This window comes from Xiphophorus maculatus, chromosome 2 (assembly GCF_002775205.1).
Source record: "Xiphophorus maculatus strain JP 163 A chromosome 2, X_maculatus-5.0-male, whole genome shotgun sequence".
NCBI classification, from domain to species: domain Eukaryota; kingdom Metazoa; phylum Chordata; class Actinopteri; order Cyprinodontiformes; family Poeciliidae; genus Xiphophorus; species Xiphophorus maculatus.
Genome location: NC_036444.1, coordinates 22,808,113 through 22,829,942, shown reverse-complemented (window position 1 = coordinate 22,829,942; position 21,830 = coordinate 22,808,113). Strand labels below are relative to the sequence as shown.

The window sequence follows — 21,830 nt, the reverse complement described above, 5'->3', positions numbered from 1 at the left end:
ATGGTCTGGAGATAAAACTGAAGTGGCTGGCAAAAAAAAAAAAACCCCTTCACAGTTGTAGGAAATCTGAAAACACCAGGCCTACAGTAAAATATGAGGGTGACAGGATCACAGTTCAGGGTGTTTTTGCTGCATGATGAGAAAGGGACATTACATGGACATATTGATGCAAAATCTAAAGACGTCAACCAGAAAGAAACTCTGGGTGTAAAGAGGTTTTCTAAATGTGAAATGACCCTAAGCACAGAACCAAATTAGTTGGGAGGCATCTGAAAGACATCTAAGTCAAACATAAGACAACAAAGCGATCCTGAAACCTTTATCCAAGCACCAAAACGAAAATTGTGGCCAGAGCTAAAAATTTATGGGTGCGCAAGGGTGGTCTACCTACCTGCCACAAAGAGAGTCACAAAAATATACATAAAAAAACAGGAATTTCAGTTTTAGTTCTGCTAATCTTGTAATATAATACAGGGAATGTTCTGTCTGATTTAATATCAGTAAGGGAAAAAAAGGTCTTCTCTCTATACATTGTGCATAAAAATCTGGTTTCAACCACTCCTCATGCACCATTTGCTTCGCATATGGGTGCCATGCCTCAGGGGGCGCCAAAACGATGGCGGAAAAATTACTCCAACCCTGCATTTTCTGAATTTAACAGCTGTTTATGGATGGAGGAGTGAACCTATAATGTGTCTGCATTCACCTCAGAAAGTGCTTACTTAGTACTCAGTTGTACATTTTCAGAGACTGGTCTTGGAATGACATTTGGATAGAAATGTGGCTATTTAAACAAACTGCACTGCGGTCTATTGTTATCCATGTATAATACTAGACTAAATGTTCGTCCTTCGCATATTTTAAGCTGTAATTAATCTCTTAACAGACGGCCGGATGAAGGTGAGGTGAACACAAAGATCCGAGACCGTCCACTGTGTCTCAGACTCCAGTGGACGGTGGCGGTGCCTCGCTTTTAGCGGGCGATATTCAAAACAAAGTGACGCGTATCGCGCTACGCGCCAATGCCGGCAGAGGGGGGCGTCTCCAACTATTCTGTTACAAACACAATTCCGGAGTAAAGGAGCCTTTTTCCTGGGTATGTAACAGCTGTTTAAACTTAACGCCATTAAAAGTAGCAATGCTCGAACCGCTGAGCGACGACGAACGAGGCACCGAAAGCGGCTATTTGTCGCGAGGTGCCTCTTTTGTTGCTCGTAAATGAACTGTATCCGCGCGGCTTTTATCTGTTCTAGAAGGCTCGGAGATCATAACGTGGTAGAGAGCGGGGGTAAATCTGCAGCATTATGTCGGCTGGTAAACAATCTCCAGAGGTGGGGTTGGTTGTGGCGGGGTGTGCGGTGGCCGTCCGAGGCGTCCCCCTGTCTGCAGCGTTTGTGAGCGGACGGATCGCTTCCGAATGGATCGGTGTAGGTGGGGAGGGGTGGGGGAGACGGAGGAGGAGAAGGGAGGGAGTTGTTGTGGTGAGGCAGCTTAGACATTTTAACCCCGGCGAATCGCGGTAAACAAAGAATATAACGCGTCGGTCCTCCCCCTGCGGGACAGAGGAACGGGGTTTGCTGGCGTCGCGCGACGGGGGGAATGGCGGGTCGCCGCCGCGCGCCGCTGTGTCCGCGCGGCGACGGCGCAGCAGTTCCCGTTCCGTTTGACTTTGGCATTGTTCAGTAAGGGCAAATTGATCGGCTCATGTCGCCCAGAAAACATTCTGTGCTCGCCGCCCCCCTGTTCTCTGCGTCCACTTTGGGAAGGTGGACGTGGAAGGGGGGGGACGGCTTCTAGAGGCAGAACGGGCGGCTTTAGCGTCGCGGATCCTTTTGTTTGGAGTGCGCAGAAAAGTCGGCCGACGCACACGGCGCGGGGCTGCCGCTTGCTCCGTGTTGGTGGGGGGGTGTTTCCGCAGCCCGCAGTGCGTTTTTGCTACATGCCTCTCTGCACAAACTTGCAAAGACAAACAATGCAAAGCAGTCGACGTACACTTGTTTATTCTTTGCGCCTGAAGAGTTTGCCCCAGGTGTTTTGTGCTATTTTCGGTGTGGATGAGAGTCGGTGAGCGTCTGGTGCAGCCGACGGACGGCTGCTTCTGACTCCCCCAGCCTGGACGGGTAGAAGGAATCCCGGGCTAGTACTACTGGAGCTCCGCCTGTCGTGGGCGATGGTTTATTTTGGAAGTTCCACCTTTTGTAGGAGGGTACTTGTTGTGACGTTTACCCCGCAGCGATTGGCTCTAGAATATGAAATGGGCGGAGCCTGATCGTGCAGAAGGAATAGACCCCAGTTCTTTACAAAGTCACGTGTCATTTGAGTCCGGAAAGTAGTCCGTAATGTAGATGGACGGAAAGATCACCTGATGGATCCGAATGGGAAATTGTAGGGTTGCGACTGGATTGTCAAAATAAAGGCTGCTGAAACAAAAAAAGACCCAACCGGGTATCGAATGGGTTGTAAGACACATGAAAGTAAAATGTGTCTGAAGTTGTAATTTTTCATCTCTATATGCAAACATGCATTGTGTCTGCCTAAAAACAAGTAGACCTCTGCACAGACCTAAATTTGGGCCTCTGTGTTTAGCATTTAACATTATCCAACAGTCAGTCATGGACACCTTTCATCACTGACTGATCATGCTGCTGTGCAAAAAGCTTAGTGGAAGCATGCCGGGTGACTGCAGCCTTGAGAGGATTATGAAACGCACTCCATTCAGGAGTTTGGGAGTGAGCCACATGGTGTGGAATCAATGCTTTATGAGCCACCACTCACATATATATCCAGGACATGTGCTACAACTGTATCATTCCCCATGTGAATCCAATGGCTGACCCAGAGACATCAAGAGTGTCTTGCCTGGTGGTGGTTTAAATAAAAGTATATTTCTGGATTTGCGGTGGGAAATCAAGTTCCCTTGAGAGAGAGTTAAGCTAGCCAGAGATTCAGTATGAATTTGCCATATTAGTCATCATTTTGTAAGATGACCTAGCAACTGCCCGCACTACCAAAACGGCCAATACCTGCTTAGGTACCCTGCATGGGGAAGACACGGAGTTAGATTGGTCAACTTTACCGAAACACTGCGGTCTTGTCAAGACAAATTGGTGACCATACTTTTTTTTTCTTTAAAAAAGGTTTTATCACCTGAAGAAACCTTTACTTGAGAGCGGTCAGACAGGAAGGTGGGTTATAAGGGAGGGGGAAGAAATGCAGCAAAGGTCACTGGGCTGGGACTCAAAGTCATCAAGGACTGGGGCCTCCACAAATGGGTCATGCTTTACCCCTGCGCCACCACAGCACCCAACATCACCATATTTTTAAGAAGCATCTATTTCTGAAAAGCTGTATGGATGTGTATTTATTAATGTATTTAGGGTAAGCTACAATCATAAAAATGGACAGACAGATGCAATAAGTATATTTTTGTGGGTAATGAATCAATGTAAGATCAATTAAATTGCTGAGAAAGGTTAGCATACTCAGGTATTCATACAAAAATGCCAGATCCAAGATAGAAAACCTGTATCAACATCATGCCTTAGGATGCTGTAGCATAATTGCATTTTTTCATTATAAAGTTATGTATATGAAAAAAGTACATTTACATCACAAAATGTCTTTTGCAGTTGTGTCTGCGGAACATTTCAAAGATAAACACTGCGAACCTGCCTGATTTACTCAACTTAGCCTCTGCACGTCAAGTCCAGAGGGGTGTGTTTGATAACTGTGCCATAAATTTCTGATTGACAGCTCACATTCAAAACATTAACAGAGGTCCCGCCCCTCGTGTGGCGCCTCTGAATGAACCGACCAATCGCGTGTATTCTGGCGCGGGGTTTCGTCCGGCGGCCCCACCCACCTCCCTAGCTAACCGAACGGAGATTGTTTTCCTCTCTCGGGGAGATTTTCACGTTGCTGCTCACTGCCCGGATTGTTTATTTTAAGTCACACGCCGCCGAGAAGTTGCTTTTCACACTCTTCTGTTTTTAAACCAGAGGTACGGTGGTGGGTCCAGATAAAACGGATCGTCATATAATCGCCTGTGAACTTCTGCGAGCTGTTTGGGAGAGTGGTGAGTTCAACTGTATTCATTCAGTAAGCTAATGGAGCCAGCTAGTTAGCTGACGGTTTAAGTACACCAAACGGGATCATCCGCATCTCCATGCATGTCACTCTGTCACAGATGATCTAAAACGTGCCGTGTAGAAATCCGGTTGTTTAACTGCTGACGTATTTTAAACATTTACCGTGTAGATCAGACTGATCGCTAACGGTTATCCGCATGCGTTTCCCTCCGAGTCCAGGACGGTCTTCTGTTCGGGCTACCCATGTTGTTTACATTAGCTAGCAGCTAGCTGGCGGCTCGGTACCGCAGGCGAGAAGACACATTTCCTGGAAAGTCATAAAAATAAACGGTATAATATGCTTTAGCATGAGTATTCTGTGAGACTGTTGATGGGCACGGTCAGTTTTTTGCTTACCTGATAGAAATAGTGTGTAATTTCCCGAACTTCTTCGCCACGCTAAATGGCGGGCGTGCGGAAAGCATCGAGCTGGTAACTTGAGGTCGGTGCTTGTGTTTGCTAGGCCATGTAAACGTGACGCTGAATTGGTTTTGTCTAGCGCTGCGATGCGAGAGTCACAGCAGCATTCAAGGGCGACGAAAACGCTATTACGAGTGGAGTCGGCGAAGCTCCCGAATGCATTAGCTTAGCATTCCGCGGCTGCTTTCAGTGCGACCGTGAACGGCTCAGCGCAGTTCAACCGCTGCACAGAAAGCGGCTAGCTCCGAAGCTTCGCTTCAATGTTGACTTGGGTGTTTTGAAACGCTTTATTATAACTCGCGAAGCTTCGACATTATCAAAAGCCGTTCATTCAAGTGGCCAGAAGCTGCTGGTGTCTAGAGGAAGTTGTGAATGACAGACGGACTCCCACGTTTCCACAGCACCTGTTTGTTGCATCGCTGACGTAGGCTTCTCGTGTTTTCATTGGCTACGGAGAGCGCGAGCTGCACATTCAGTACATGCTATTTGAACGAAAGTAGACATACACACTGTTGCTTTTCTCTTGCATGTTTGAATTAGACTAATTAATAGGAAATTACAGCTTTAACATTAAACTCTCGAACAAATATAAGCTAAAAAAATAAATACATTTCTCTAAAATACAGCCAGATACACTTTTAACTAATCTGAATATATTTTTCCACATTAAACAATTTTTCTTGCTAAATTAGACACACAGTTAGTACTGTTATGTATTTATACACAAGCAACTACAGTGGATCGAAGGTGACCACTTCATACAAACCCTCAAAAACATCAGAAAGTTTAAATAAAATGGTGATCTTCTGTTAAAAGGTTAACAGTAGCGATGGCATTATTACCGGTACCAAAGTTTACCAACGTTGCCGTTTCAAATGTATCCCTAATATCTTTTTTTTTGCTACATGTTTCCCTCTAATTATAACCCTCATTTTAGCAGCAGCATGAAAAAATATTTACTTTGTTCTGAATAAAAGCAATGAGGTCCCATTATACACATTTGTTTTTAATTTTTGTTTGAATACTGTAAGAATCTCATCTGGATACACTCGTATAAATTACTGGCTCGTATAAATATCTACAGCTGTAGATAAATATATTGATGTCTTTATTTAGTAGAAATCCAGATTAGTTGGCTCCAGAGGCTATTTGTTAGCTTTAGCCTCCTAAACCAACTAATGTGGAGTTAACCCAACTGTGCAGCAGTGGGAAGTGTAGTTGTCTTGCAGTCCCAAGGTTGTGGGTTTGATTCCACATGTTCTGCCACATGTTGATGTATTCAGGGGCAAGACACTTAACGCTGACCTGCGTATCGGTGTTTGAATGTGACTCTGTTGTAAGGAGTCGCTATCACTACTAAGGTGCTACTTAGTGAGTCACTTTACTGAACATGACTGCTTATAATGTTTTACTTGAACCTCACATCAAAAAGTCTGAGCTGTCTCTTTAAAACTATTTCATAACGCAGGCCACATTCTTGGTCTGTGTAAGTTTGTGCAATAACAAAGTCATACATGCATGATCACTTGGTAGTAAATCAATACGGTACCCGGTATTGACTCCCAGCTTGATCTTGTTGCTAAAAGCTTTGGATGTCGGAATAGATTTCTTCGGTCTGAGGCAATTTTAGTCACTTTATGCTTCGGCACATCTGCCGAATTGTTGCCACTCTGTGCGTCTTCTTCGTAAATTCACAGTAGAGATAAAAACCAAAGGCATAAGGTAATTAGAAGAGACTGGATCAATTTAACGCAGGGATTTGACAGCTCGACTGAGAAAGCTGACCTTCCAGCTGTCCTTGCATTCCCAGGTCTCGCAGCTCTCACAAGCATGAGTTCATAATGAAGCGGCGTCTGGAGGATCAGGACACGATTTTTGCGTCGCAGCAGCGGCGGCTCGCTGGCAACCCGGAGCCTTTCCAGCATCGCATGCTGGCCCCCGCCCCCGCCCCCGCTGCTCCAGCTGTGTATGAAGCCTTGACCGACAACATGCAGCCCACAGCTGGCGCCCAGTACTCCGTCCCCCCGGGATACCAGGTAACATAAATTTAGTTCATAAGGCTCTAAAGAAATTGCCATCTATGGTACTTTGCAAAGTTATTCTCTCTTTAATTTTAATACATTTAGTCATATAGGAGCCAACAAACTTCAGTATTTTTCACTGGGACCTTATGTGATGGACTAAACACAAACATATGCATATCTATGGTTTGCAAAATTGTTACTAAAAAATCTGAAAAGTGTGGGGTGCACTTTTATGCAGCCTTTTTTATGCATACCACTCGGTTTCCATCACCTCGCTTTCTGATTGGCTAAACGTCACAGTCGAGAGAATATGTTCTCGTTTGTCACACCGTATGTGATATTAGGCTAAGACAGTTGAATAGCCCCAATTTTAGATCGCTTTTACACACGGCAGGAATGTCACATAAGATTACCTTAAGACCAATCTCGCTAATCAGGTTATCCTAAGTTTTTCCGATGGGGAAATTGGATCAAAAATCAATAAAGAAATCTTGTCGTGTGAACTTGGCAATACGTGAACAACTCTTCAGTCACGCTTTACTTTACCGAACATGACTGCTTATAACGTTTTACTTGAACCTCACATCAAGTTAAACGTTATAAGCTTTGTCCACCTTGTGTTGCTCTATCCCATAGTTATAATTATAGTAATGTTCATGGAAACTTGGGGCTGTGCCATAAATTAGAACATTAATCTTTGTAACATGAAAATATGAATAATTTTATGGGGTGTAAATAATAAGTAGTAAGTCAGTGAAATACTGTGTCCTCACTCCGTTCAGCAAAACCCTACTTACTAAAAGTACCTCTCCTTCCTCAGGGCTCTACCGTGGCCCAGAACAGCGGCGGTCATGGGCACGCCCCGGGTCCGGCGGTCCACACTGGGCCCCACCATCACAGCCCCGCCATTCAGTCCCACGGGCCCTCGTTGATGTCGGGGCATGGGCACGCAGCGGCCCCTCCATCCTCGGCACAAGGTCACCAGCAGTTCCAGAGGCTTAAGGTAAGTGAGTCCAAGCGCCTGCCTCTGATTCCCTTCGTTGTCAATCAAGAGTCTTGCATCTGTAGAACGTGAATATGATAATGTCTGCCTTGTCCTCCATGTCTATTAGGTGGAAGACGCTTTGTCGTATTTGGATCAAGTGAAGCTCCAGTTTGGGAACCAGCCTCAGGTCTACAATGACTTTTTAGATATAATGAAAGAGTTCAAGTCGCAAAGGTGAGACAACCAGATTTAGGATTCACAAGTCAGGTAACAGTAGCTTACTCCAGCTCCGAAACTCATCACCGCTGCGTTGTTTGTGTGTGTTCATCAGCATCGATACTCCTGGGGTCATCAGCAGGGTGTCGCAGCTCTTCAAAGGCCACCCCGACCTCATCATGGGGTTCAACACTTTCCTTCCCCCGGGCTACAAGATCGAAGTCCAAACCAACGACCTGGTCAACGTAACAACGCCAGGTCAGATCCACCACATAACCCCGCACGGCATCTCGGTCCAGAACATCCCCATAACGGGAGCAGCCACCCAGCATCCGCCCCAGCTCCCAGCTGCTGCGACAACCACTGCCGCCGCAGCCGCTCCGCTTCTTCTGACGCAACCAACCCCCGCCAAGATGAGCAAGGTGAGGTGGAGGGAACTCTACAGCGTTGTTGTGCGCATGCGTCACATTTTAACGTAGCACTTTTTCTGTTTTAGCCTCCTCAGCCGCTGACACCAAGCAGCCAGACCAATCCGTCCATCCCTGTGTACACCTCCCCTCGCTCTCCACCCGTGCAGCTCCACCCGGCCCTCGGTGGGACCCCCCCTGGCCCGCCTATGCAGAACAACCAGCCTGTGGAGTTCAACCACGCCATCAACTATGTCAACAAGATCAAGAACCGCTTCCAGGGCCAGCCGGACATCTATAAAGCCTTTCTGGAGATTCTCCACACGTACCAGGTCTGTCTGGATGAAAGCAGAAAGCTTGGTGTATCCTCTAATTAATCCAAATTGTTTCAAAAATGTAACTTTTTGTTTGTTTCTGCACCATAGAAGGAGCAGCGTAATGCTAAAGAGGCTGGAGGTAACTATACGCCGGCTCTGACAGAGCAGGAGGTCTATGCTCAGGTGGCCAGGCTCTTCAAGAACCAGGAGGATCTGCTATCGGAGTTTGGACAGTTTCTCCCTGATGCCAATAGTTCAGCAGTAAGACTTTTTCACATTGTTTCTGCTTTATAACCTCAAACTTCGGTGTGTTTTATTTGAAAGTATGGTGTGTGTTTAAGGTTAGCCCCCTTCTTTGTTTGTGTTTTGGTGAAGAAAAGTCAACAAAGTTCATGGTAATGTGAATTGGTCAGCTGGTCAGTCCCATCTGACAAGACCACCTTCTTCCACATGTTTGCCGTGTGCCCTATTTGACTTGAGGCAAGCTTTGAAATTGAATTCCAATGTCCTTCTTCAATCTGTGGGTCTGTCGTTTAGTCTTCCAGTGAATGCACAGTGGACCTGTTGTTGTTGAGTTGTTGCCTTGGAGCAAGTTGGTTGAAGCTGGACTCATAGCCCACATCCTGCTCATAGCTCAGTTTGGGACGTTGTTGTATGGAGTCTGCATGTTCTCCATACAGTGAGTTCTTTCTAAATATCCATCCAAGAACATGACTATTAGATGTTTATTAGGTTAAATGGTCTCTCAAAATTACCCCTAGGAATCAGAATACCTCACCAGGGAGGATTCTTAGCCAGGTACCTGAGCCACTTCAACTGGCTCCTCTCGATGTGGAGTCCCTCTGACCAAGTTTCTCACCATCTCTCTAACTCTGAGCCTAGACACCCTGCAGAGGAAACTCATTGGGAGCGCTTGTATCCACAATCTCATTCTTTCAGTCATTACCCAGAACATGTGACCATAGATCTATGAGGGAGGAACGTAGATCGACTGGTAAATGAAAAGCATTGCGATTTGGCTTAGCTCTCTCTTCACAACAACACACCCCTACAGTGCTTGCATCACTGCAGACGTAGTGTCATTCTACCTATCAAGTTGTCCTTGATTGGTGGGGTTACTTCGACTCCTCGACTTGGGCAGGACTTTGTCTGCAGCCCGTAAAGGGTATTCTAGCTGTTCCAACTCAAGACTTTGGTCTTGGTCAAGAACGTCTCCAGTAGAAGCTGGAGATCACTTTCCTGAAGCTGACAGGTCCGCATTGTCTGCAAAAAGCAGAGACCCGATTCTTAGACGAACAAAACGGATCCCTTCAATACCTTGGCTGTGCCTAGAAGGAGCAGAATCTGTGACAAAGGGCAACTTTGATAGAGTCCATCTCTCATCAGAAACAAGCCTGACTTACCCCCAGCAATATGGACCAAGCTATTAAATTGGTCATTCTGGGACCTGACAGCCCATATCAAGGGTCTGGTGCTCCATATACCCGAAGTACCCCCAACGGGACTCCTAGAGTGACACAATTGAATGCCTTGTCCAAGTCTACAGAAGACATGTAGACTGGTTGGGCGAACTCCTGTCCACTCTCCAGGAAACTGCTGAGGGTGTAGGGCTGGTCCACTGTTCTACAACCAGGAGGCAAATCACGCTGGTCCTCCTCAGTCTAATTCTCAACTATTGTGCAGCCACTGTTCTCTGGTACCGCTGAATAGACCTTACCAGGGACGCCTAGAAATGTGAACCACCTCATCACTCACCAACAGCTTCTCCCCTAATTTAGCAAGAGCTGTGGCACTTTGTGGCTCCTCCAAAAGTTACTCTGAGATTCTTCTGGTTAAGGTTCTTCTTGTCTAGCCTGTCAGTGAACATCTTGATAGGCCTGGAGTTTAGCTATCGTCTTTCCATTTTTAGATGATAGATTGAACAGAGCAACCTAATCCTACTTTTAACTTCTCCACCACTTTCTCTAAAAATGGCGTGAGACATATCTCAGTCACTGTTGTGTCTTTCCCACCAGATGCTAAGTAAGACCAACGCAGAAAAGGCAGAGTCCGTAAAGAACGACCACGGCCTCACCACCAAAAAGGTGGTTCTCAACAACAAACAGAGGCCCAACCAAAACGGATGTCAGATCCGACGCCACCCGACTCCGGGGCCCACGCCGCCCGTCAAGGTTTGCACACACATTCCGCTGAAGCTTTATCCCTTCTCTGTTTTTGTTTTCGCCTTCATCTATGGTTGATTGTTAATGGGCCGTTCTATATGTCTGTGTGTATTTGTTCTCTCTGCAGAAAAAGCCCAAGTTACTGAATCTGAAGGACTCTCCGGTGGCCGATCCCAGCAAGCACGGAGTCGGCACAGAGTCTCTGTTCTTCGAAAAGGTGAGTTTGGCTTATTGTTGTTTGAAAATGAAACGAAGGGATGCCCCGATAAATTGTCCCTAAATTTCTTAATTTTGGAAGATCGGCAGTCTATACTTACTATCCACCAATATTATCTACCTCCGTTTAGGTCTAAAAATAAAATACTGTCCCGTTTTGCTCAGACAGAAGACATAGATGACTGCAAGGTTAACAATAACCTTGCAGATGTTAACGACTGCAACCGTTAACATCTTAGCGACTTTGTTGCTTTATTTAGTGACTTTTCAGGCAAAAAAATTCAGTATCAGCCAAAATCAGAATTGGTGCATCTCTAATTTTTCTACTCTCCAATGAAGTTAAAGGTATCATTAAGGGTAAACTGGTTGAAAACACTGGAAGTTTTCTCTTATTGGACAGTCATACGTGCTTGTTTGCACATTACAACCCCTGATATCTTCCTTCGTAGGTCCGCAAAGCCTTGCGGAGTGCCGAGGCTTACGACAACTTCTTGCGCTGCCTGATCATCTTTAACCAAGAGGTGATCTCCAGGGCTGAACTGGTGCAGCTGGTGCTGCCCTTTTTGGGGTATGTAACCCCGTCATCTCTTTGCCTGTGATCGAAAAACTATTTAAACAGCCCTTGTCTCTTAGTGTTCGTGTGCTTTTTTGCCTAATTCTGATTCACAGGAAATTTCCCGAGCTGTTCAACTGGTTCAAGAACTTCCTGGGCTATCGCGAAATGTCCCACATTGAGACGTACCCCAAGGAACGCGCCACCGAGGGCATCGCTATGGAGATTGATTACGCTTCCTGTAAGAGGCTGGGTTCCAGCTATAGAGCTTTACCCAAAAGCTACCAGCAACCCAAGTGCACCGGAAGAACTCCGCTTTGTAAGGAGGTGAGGCACGTTAAGAGTCGTACGTTTCATTTCTGTTGTGGTTGAGTTTTAAAATCAATGATATTGGGTTCCTAAGAATGTTTAGAGTCACCAAACAGAACCAGAAGTTAGTTACTGATTTTTTTTATTTTTTTTTTATAATTGTGTTTATTAGGTATTTTTGAACATTTATACAAAAACAGAAAAGGAAAGAACAATAATGGTAGAGGAGACATTTTAAACTCTTTTCTTTCATTTTTTTTTTAGCATTTTGTACTATCAATTAATAATATATGCTAATAAGGAGGACTTGTGCTACTTATTACTTAGCAGCAATCTTCTTAGTCGAGAGCCAGAATTGCTTTTGCGGCAACAAAATAAGTTTTTTCTAGACCTACAAAAACTTTTTAACCTTTGCAAATTTGATCCAGATTTGCTAATATAAAATATAAAACATCAAATATTTCTTTACTTGACTGAGAAGTAAAGAAAAAGTTTTAACTTTTATATGAAAAACAGGTATTTTTCTTGTGATAAAACTTTGTATTCTACCTTTCTATATGTAAAAAATCTTGAAAAGTAGAGAGTTGAGTGGTATCATATATATAAATATTTAGTTTTTTTACACAATTATTGTCCCTGGTTATTAAGGATCCACTTTTTGAAGTGCTACCCATTGTTGCAAATATTTTAGTGATTGAGTAATCAAATAAATACAAAAATTGTTAAAATTTGTCATAGCTACTTAAGCTAGTAAAAGAATACAGTATATGGAAGAGAAAATGCTAGTAAAAACAATTCAGTTCCTACTTTTAATTAAAAAAAAAAAAAAAAAACATTTTATTGTTTAGAATACAATACGGTTCAAACATCATTTTTGGTCTCAAATTTGAAATATGCTGTTGGAGCGAAATGCTTTGTCTCCGTCTCGTCTGTGGACATTGTTTGAGTCTTTCCCGATCGCATCCGTCCCGTGTTCAGGTCCTGAACGACACCTGGGTCTCCTTTCCCTCGTGGTCCGAGGACTCCACGTTCGTCAGCTCCAAGAAAACTCAGTACGAGGAGCACATCTACAGGTGTGAGGACGAACGCTTTGAGGTGAGCAGGAACATTCTCAGCTGTTTCTTCTACATGGTTTTTATTCCCGCAGCGAGCATTTTTGGCGGGGTTTCTAACCGTCCGTCATGAGCGGACAAGTTTTTAACAGTTCTCGTCTCGACACAGCTGGACGTGGTCCTCGAGACCAACCTGGCCACCGTCAGAGTGCTGGAGGCGGTGCAGCGGAAGCTTTCCCGCATGTCCGCCGAGGAGCAGGCCAAGTTTCGGCTGGACAACACGCTGGGCGGCTCCTCGGAGGTCATCCACCGCAAGGCCATCCAGAGGATATACGGAGACAAAGCTCCCGACATCCTCGACGGCCTGAAGAAGAACCCGGCCGTTTCTGTTCCGATCGTGCTGAAAAGGTATCCGCTGAACTAAAGACTTCCTGTCTTGTCCCGTTTGTCAGATTTGATACCAAAGCGTGTAAAAGTCCAGGCTTTCAACCTTAAAAGATGCCTCTTAGAGTTGCGGAGGTTTCGCTTGACTTTGCTCGACTTTGTCTTCTGTTTGCGGCCAGGTTAAAGACAAAGGAAGAGGAGTGGCGGGAAGCCCAGCGAGGCTTCAACAAGATCTGGAGGGAGCAGAATGAGAAGTATTACCTCAAATCTCTGGACCACCAAGGCATCAATTTCAAACAGAACGACACCAAAGTGCTTCGATCCAAGTCTTTGCTAAATGAAATCGAAAGCATCTATGATGAGGTAACAAATTTCCGCGTTTCGTCTTTCTTGTTGATCTCCAGTGTTTATGATTGTGCAGGATATTACTGTGAAAAGCTTTCAAGTGTGGATGCAAGCATGAAAAATTGCATGTTCACCCCTTGTGCTGTATGTTTTTCATATTTTCCATTGGCCACTTTAATTTCAAGGTGAGAGCCATTTTTCAATATGGCTGCCGTTTCTGAGCCGTTTAAGCCAGATATTGTCCTAAGACATGACACATTTTCATGACTTGGATGAACTTTGTGTCGCATCATATGTTTTCCACAGCTACGATCATCCTATTCATACATCTTGAAATAATATCCAGCAAAATCAGAAACCGAGGATGTTACTGTTTGCGAGTCTCACACCAGTCGTCAACTGGTGACACAGATTGAGCGTTTTAATGGTTAGCGTTAACATCCACTCATTTTTTTATGCGTTTAACAGCTAAGCATTAATGGCACTAGGCTTCTTTTTGATCAAATTAGTGGTTAGTGAACTGAACTTTTAGGGTAGCTCTGCCCACCACCAGCAATAAATACTGTCCACTTAATGTAAGACATCCTTTACAACCTTGGTGGCCATTTAAAAAAAATATCCACCAGAAAAAGAAAGCACAAGATTAAGAAAATATATGGTTCAAAACATATAGGCTATGATATTACACCAAACGCATTCATCTAATCGGGCAATTTAATGCAAATATTTTCTGACAACCACTGTGACCATCTTGAAAAATAATTTGAAAAAACTATCAGTAAATATAATTTCCGTGGATCCAGATATGTAGGAATTGAAAGCAATAATATTAAGCTGTGATGGATATTGCCAAATTTAGTGCAAAGAATTTTTTCCTTGATGACTATGGTGGCCATTTTGAAAAATGGCCTCTGGTTCTACTTTTTTAGTGGCTAGCAGTTTAAATGTTTTTTTTTTTAGAAAAACAACCCCTAGAAATATCTGTTTTAGATTCTTGTTAGTCTTGCTAGCCCCTTTTGCTATGCCCTGCTTTGTTCAGAAGGACTGGGTTTTCTGGAGGTGTGGACACTGTTGAAGTTTAAATTGTCACCCAATCGCTAACATTTGCCTATGACATATATGTAACGCGAGTTAAACACTATGAAGCTTACCGAAAATTGCCTGCATTTTAATGATAAGATAATAATGATAAGATGATAAGATATGTTAGCAACCATTCTCTACTGCAAAAAAAGGGCTCAAGGAGAGCGCTATTAATGTTAAGTCAATATTTGGAAATGTGGCTAATGCAGACAAAGTGAACGGCTTTGTTCACTTCCTCCACTGCCATTTCTAAAACTGCAGGTAGACTAGAATTCTAAATCAGCGCAGAAAATCAACGTCACAACTTCTCCTTCTGATTGGCCCAGTTGAAATTTTACTGGAGTAATCTTAGTGAATGGGAGAAAGCACAGGAAGTCAGTGGCCAGGCTAGGTTCTCCGCACGTGAAAGATTTTGCTGAAATACTCAACTATTTGTTGCACTGTAAGGAGAATATGTCCGTAAAGCTTCGTCTTGACTTCCAGCGGCAGGAGCAGGTGTCGGAGGAGAACGCCGCGGCCCCCGTGTGCCCCCACCTGACACTGGCGTACGAGGACAGCCAGATCCTGGAGGACGCGGCAGCGCTCATCATCCACCACGTGAAGCGGCAGACCAGCATTCAGAAGGAGGACAAGTACAAGATCAAGCAGATCATCTACCACTTCATCCCCGACATGCTGTTCGCGCAGCGCGGCGAGCTGTCGGACCTGGAGGAGGAGGAGGAGGAGGAGGAAGAGGACGGTGAGCCGGACGAGGCGGGCGCGTCCAAGAAGCACAACGGCGTCCCGGGCAGCGGGAGCCCCTCCAAGTCCAAGCTGCTGTTCGGCAACACGGCGGCGCAGAGGCTGCGCCCGTGCGAGGATGACGCCTACAACCTCTTCTTCGTCAACAACAACTGGTACATCTTCCTGCGGCTGCACCAGACGCTGTGCTCGCGGCTGCTGAGGCTGTACGAGCAGGCGGAGCGGCAGATCGACGACGACGTCCGCGAGCGGGACTGGGAGAGGGAGGTGCTGGGGCTGAAGAAGGAGAAGAATGACAACCCCGCCGTCCAGCTGCGACTCAAAGAGCCCAGTGAGTAAACTTCACAGATAAACATCCAGAGAGTTTACTTTAAATATGTCAAGAAATATGCTGTTCTTTAGCAAAAAAAATGTTGGAAACAAAAGTAAATATCTCACATTAAAAAATAAAATTTTTGTCATTAAGCAATAAATAGAAGTAAAATGTGTTTTCTAACTGGGAAAAAGTTAACACACCGCCTGTTAGCTTACTGTAGGGTGGGGCGATATGCCAAGAAAGAATCATAATACAAGTGTTTCATATCAGTCAATATAGACCATTGTTGATTTGTTTTTCGTTTTAAATATTTGATATAGTTCCATGTTTTATCCACATTTCCCTCTTGAGTTTTTCCTGCTTATTTTTCGTTCATTCCAGTGGTCTCTGAGACGCAGAGCGGAAAAACGGTTTGCAACATTTACACCCCGAAGAGCCAAATTTGCTCTTGGTCCAGCTAAACAAGACCTGTTCAGAGCTCTAAATGTTACATGATATTGAAAAAAAAAACTTATGATTTGGGAAATATGTTATAATTTTTAAAGAAACCAATCTGTTTTTCTAGTTTTAAGGTAAAGAAAAACAACATTTTTATAGAAAAGTGGATGGATCCTTTTGTGGGATGTTGAAATTTATAAAAATGGGGGAAAAGCACAAAGTTTCCAACTTGATAACAAAAGAGAAAAATTACTGCCAAATGTCAGTTCTTACAGCCCTTTGGGACATTTGGCTGACCGTATGCTTAGGCCTGTCATGACAACAAGTTTTGCTGGATGATAAGTTTTTGCGGTAAACAATAACATTGAGGTTTTGAGACCATTTTCAAGAAATATGATGGTAATGGCGAAATAATGAAAGAACACCTTCTCAAAGATCAGCAAACTTTAAATTCTAATGGACTTTTAACGCTGGAACAGGGCGACATTTTAAATATCCAAAATAAATAAACAAAACAACAAATAAAATGGACACCGAAGTATTTGTAAACCAAAAAAAGAGCTAGTCGATACCAGAGCACCAGGCTGTAAACTTTTATCATCCAGTTTTTGGTAGAAAGAGAGAGAAAAAAAGAGAAAAACTCTAAATCATGGGTCTCATTTTAATTTATTGTTTCCAGTATTTTTAGATTTCTGTTACTAAACATGCTTAGTTTTAGAAATGTGAAAATAACCTCAAATTTCTGATAAAACTATTAAAGATATGGGCCTAAATTTCCACAGGAATACATGTCAGCTAAGCTATTTGCTCAAATACAAATCTAAAATTAGCTTAAAATGTTAACTCTTTTATCATTCTGTTTTAATTAATAGAAGGCAGTTTTCTACTGTAAAAATTGTAAAAAGCATAACGTTCACAATGTCTCTGCTCTCCAGTGGACATCGAAGTGGAGGATTACTACTCGGCCTTCCTGGAGATGGTCCGGAATCTGCTTGACGGGAACATGGAGGCCTCTCAGTACGAGGACTCTCTGAGGGAAATGTTCACCATCCACGCTTACGTCGCCTTCACCATGGACAAGCTCATCCAGAGCATCGTCCGGCAGGTAACGGGGCGCCGCTCACTCAAAGCCACCTTCTCTGTGAGCTGCTGGCGCCGCAGGTCTGACCTCTCCCCCCTCGCTTCCTCCTCACCTCCCTCTGTAGCTGCAGCACATAGTGAGCGACGAGATCTGCGTCCAGGTGACTGACCTGTACCTGGCTGAGAGTGGGAATGGCGCCACCGGGGGCGCGGCGTCCGCGCAGCCGTCGAGGAGCCTGGCCGAGACGGCCTACCAACGTAAGGCCGAGCAGCTTATGTCTGACGAGAACTGCTTCAAGGTGAGCATTCAGTTTGACCAAATTAAAGGGCATTAGTCGTCTTGTTTTTTTTTTTTTGTTTTTTTAATTCCCTGTTGTCTCTAATTATTATTTTCATTTTCCTGTCCTGAGTTGAGAAATACTGGAAATACTACTTTTGTTTTTGCTTCTTTTTTCTTTTTTTTTTTTTGTCAAACTTAAATTTTTAGATCATCAAACAATTTTTACCGTATGTGAAAAGGCACTTTGCGCCTCTTGCAAAATAAAATAATCTCTTAATTTCACAAGTTTCACCCAGTTGTGTTCACTGTCTGACCTGCAGAGTCACTAAATGACTTAGTTACTTCCCTTCGCTTTTGCTTTTTAAATTGAGAGTCTCATCTATTCTTGACATAATCAATCTTCGTTTTAGTCATGAGAGCCTAACACTGTTTTAAATTGGTAAATCCATCAACTGTGGGTTTTCTCACAATAACAAGTCACTGACCCTAAGAAAACAAACAATCCCTTCAAGCTCTTGCTGCGTGTAGCAGATGGAAGAGAATCTACTTCTTCTGCTGCGTACAAACTACTATCCATTTGGCTCAGACACTGAGAAAGAAAAAGTCACTGTTGTAGCTGGTTGCAAGGTTTCTCGGGCTGGTGTTTGATTTATTTACTAAAGAGATCCAAAATGTCTTTATAAAGTGATTTTTGTTTTTCTCCATTAAAAATAGTGCTGGTGTTTAGATGGGCATTAGTGCTGAGAGGAACATCCATTCTTCACCAACTCTTTTTTTTTCTTTTTTGTGATAACTCCAATTTTTGTGGTTATTTTCAGTGGTTTGACTTCTTCTCCCTCGCTCTCTCAGGTGATGTTTTTGAAAAGCAGAGGGCAAGTGCAGCTGACGGTGGAGCTGCTCGACACGGAGGAGGAGAACTCTGACGAGCCCATGGAGACTGAGGTCAGAGGTCGCTCACCTGACGCATGTTGGCTCTGAACATTCAGCAGCCTGCTTCAGATCCTTGAAAATGTTTGCATTTCAGCTAGGTGGTTTCGAGGCTTGGCGAGTTCTCGATTTTTGGGTAAAGTTTCTTGAAAGTGCTTGATTTTCAAACTGCAGTTTTGTAAGAAAGTGTAATCTAACATTTTATTAAAAGACTAAATTTGGAAAATGTTATTTACCGCTGAAAAAGATACTTTCATACGGCTAATAAAAACACGTACACATTATTTCTGAAGTTAAATCAGACTAATTTGTCCTTGTTTTAGGTCAGTTTCCAATTTCCAAAATTATTTCCATTTGCTAATCTACAGAAAGTTTATTAAGAATATTTTTTGTAACTTTTTGCATATTATTGTCTTTAATTTGAGCAGGAAGGCAATTTACCTTCACAAGATTTTTTCAGATTGTTTCAATGTAATGGATATCTATTATTCCTAATAGCTCAATAACTTATTGATCTGTGGAACTGGAAAAAAATTGCGGCTTATATTTTATACGTTAAACCACGTTATTGAATTTGTGGGATTTTTTGTTAAATTTGTGTTTTGTTCTCAGACCAGTCAGGTGCACAGGCTGTTTGTGATAGAGACATTTCAAAACATTAAATTTTAGTTTACCTCGTCCCTGCTGTTGTACATAGAATGCTATCACAAGACATCTTTAACAACAATAATAAATGATCTCATGTTTAATTCAAGTTTTTTTTTTTTTAAGTTTATTTGTATTGCTTTAATCTCCAAAGTGTGGTGTTGGAAAAGTTTGGAAAACCTACCTTGGAAATGCTTGAAAAGTTCTTGAATTTCACTGTGGGAAAAGTGAACGAATCCTGTTGTTTTGTGTTTGCAGCGTTGGTCCGACTACGTTGGACGTTACCTAAACCCGGACTCCACCACTCCTGAGCTGAGGGAGCACCTCGCCCAGAAGCCCGTGTTTCTTCCCAGGTACTCTCTTTTGTTCTTCCTCCTCATGTGTCAAATTTCTGACAGTTGGTGACAGTCGAACGCGAGTCCTTGTTTGATTCATTTAAGTAACGATTGACCTCAGGGCATAAGTCAAAATTAGAAGTTAAAAAGCTAACGTTAGCTCAAATGCTATCATTGTCATATCGACTTCCACGATTGACTTCAGGATAGTTTTAGCTTTTGAGTCAAAGCTAGCTAAGAAGCTAAAGTTAGCTCAAATTCTATCATTATTGTATTTACTTACACTAACATGTTGGATATTTTTAATTTAATCCGTTCTGTAAGTCAACTATAACTTTTGAGTCAAAATTAGGTAAACATGATAACATTAGCTTAAATACTATCACTATCATGTTGGCTCGCGCTAACATACTTAGTGACTCTTAACTTAATCGATTCGGTAAGCAAATTTTCATCTAAGTCAGAATTTGTTACATAGGTATGTTTGCTTCAATGCTGTAATGTTGGGTTTTGCTAGCACATTGGGTAACATTAACTTAATCCATTATGTAAATTAGGTCAAAATTGTAGGTCAAAATTAGCTAAAAAGCAAATGTCAGCTTAATGATTTATGACTTACACTAGCTATACTTAGTAATTTTAGCCAAAGTAAGCTAACATAAGCCAAATTAACTTAATTAAACTTAGGTAAGCTAATTTTGGTTCAAGTCAAAATTAGCTAAAAAGCTAATGCTTGCTTAAATGATTTCAATATCATGTTGGATTTTGCTAGCACGTTGTGTTTGTGATAGATGTGATACTCAGACATGAGTTCTTGTTTGATTCATTTAAGGTTGACGAATTTGTCCCGACACGATTAACCTCAGGACATTTTGTCCCGCTCTCCCTACCAGGAACCTGAGACGGATCCGGAAGTACCAGAAGGACAGGGAGCAGATGGACAAGGAGGCATGCGAAGGAGGGAAGAAATCCATGGAGAAGGAGAAGATGGAGTGCATGTTCAAACTAAACTCCTACAAAATGGTCTACGTCTTTAAGTCTGAGGACTACATGTATCGACGCACCGCCCTGATGAGGGCTCACCAGGTACTCACCAAAACTTTTTCCACCAAGTTAAAGTCCCGCCTCTGACTTCGCTACTCCATGTTGTTTAAGCCAGTAAAGATTTTCAAAAGATATACAAATATTACATCCCTTCCTGTTTGTCCCCACTCAGTCACACGAGAGGGTGAGCACGCGACTACACAAGCGCTTCCAGGCCTGGGTGGACGCCTGGGCCAAAGAGCACGTCACCCGCGACATGAGCGCCGACACCACCAAGTGGCTGATGGGCGAAGGGCGTGACGGCCTGCTGCCCTGCTCCACCACGCGCCACCCGGAGGTCCTCCACTTCATGAACATCAACAAGTACCGCGTGAAATACGGCACGCCGAGCAAGGCGCCGTAGCCGGCGGCAGCGGGGGTGGGTGGGAGGGGAGGAGACATGGTGGACTCCTGGGGGGAGGTGTGGTCTGAGGCCACAATCTAGAGGTAGGGATTAATATTGTGATTTTTTTTTTTTTTAAAGGCCACCATGGGAGCAATGCTGATTTTCGCTCCCTCATGTGTTGCGTCCAGGGCGGCAGGATGACAGGTTTTCTGTTCGTTTTGTTGTTTTACCAGCGTTTTTAGCTGGGCCCAGCCTTTTTTTTTTTTTCCACAGGGCTTTTGGTGCCAAAACTTAGGAGTGCTCACGTTCCTGAGCTCCAACCAGCACTCAGAGCCACGGCACAAACGTTTTCTTCCTTGAGCCGGTTTTCGTCAGGCGGCTGCGAAACGGCGAGTGGTGCTTTCTGGACTTTCCTCCGAACCGAGCTTCGGTTTGGCTCGCCGCTAGCCGCCCCTCCGGTCAGAAGCCATCGGAGCTCCCATCTTCCTACCTGAGGCGTTATTTATGGGAAAAACAATGAGATGAAGCAAAGTGCACTTATCCAGAAGGAGGTAGGGGTTTGGACGGTTTGGTTCTGACATGACATTCCCACGTTCACGACAGAATCCAGATTGGTCGTTGTCGCCGGGTGGAAAGCTGGAGGTTCGGGTGGTTAGGGGGGCCGGGGTTGACGTTTCTTTTTCCGAAACACACGGCAGCATTATTACAGACTGTGCCTGAGCCCTACTCGGTGCTGTCGGGTTACCGCAAGAAAGCACTGTTTCGTTTCATGTAATAAAAACGACAAAAAGTAAAAAAAAAAAAATCACAACACTGTTTGGTCCTCAGACTGTAAAACTGTATAGCTTGTGAATGTCAGATCCTGACATGTATTCCAGTGTATGTGTTGTGTGTATATATATTATATATAGTTCTATTAACACACAAGATCCTCGCCGCCCTGGAAGTCGACCTTTTAAAGACGCCCTCTGCCAATACACCAGCTCACTCATCGAACACACATACACACACACACACACACTCGACTCATTCTGGGAGG

At 43.8% G+C, this 21,830-nt stretch overlaps 1 protein-coding gene across 3 annotated transcripts; it reads left to right on the top strand.

Annotated features, from left to right (window-relative positions):
* The first annotated feature begins 1,026 nt into the window (after positions 1–1,026).
* On the top strand, positions 1,027–20,818 carry sin3a (SIN3 transcription regulator family member A). Of its 3 annotated transcripts, none has more exons than XM_023350230.1 (21): positions 1,027–1,096; positions 6,358–6,583; positions 7,392–7,574; positions 7,684–7,790; positions 7,888–8,194; positions 8,269–8,511; positions 8,605–8,757; positions 10,512–10,667; positions 10,786–10,875; positions 11,324–11,442; positions 11,544–11,754; positions 12,715–12,831; positions 12,958–13,196; positions 13,352–13,535; positions 15,084–15,672; positions 17,031–17,200; positions 17,301–17,474; positions 18,305–18,397; positions 19,286–19,380; positions 20,256–20,448; positions 20,579–20,818. In XM_023350230.1, the coding sequence occupies exons 2-21, from the start codon at positions 6,389–6,391 to the stop codon at positions 20,807–20,809; spliced, it is 3,849 nt and encodes a 1,282-aa protein (XP_023205998.1). In that variant the 5' UTR covers positions 1,027–1,096; positions 6,358–6,388; the 3' UTR covers positions 20,810–20,818. The 3 variants fall into 3 exon arrangements, with proteins under 3 accessions (XP_023205998.1, XP_023205993.1, XP_023206005.1); XM_023350225.1 differs by lacking the exon at positions 1,027–1,096 and adding an exon at positions 1,472–4,075; XM_023350237.1 differs by lacking the exon at positions 1,027–1,096 and adding an exon at positions 6,166–6,269.
* Positions 20,819–21,830: the final 1,012 nt, after the last annotated feature.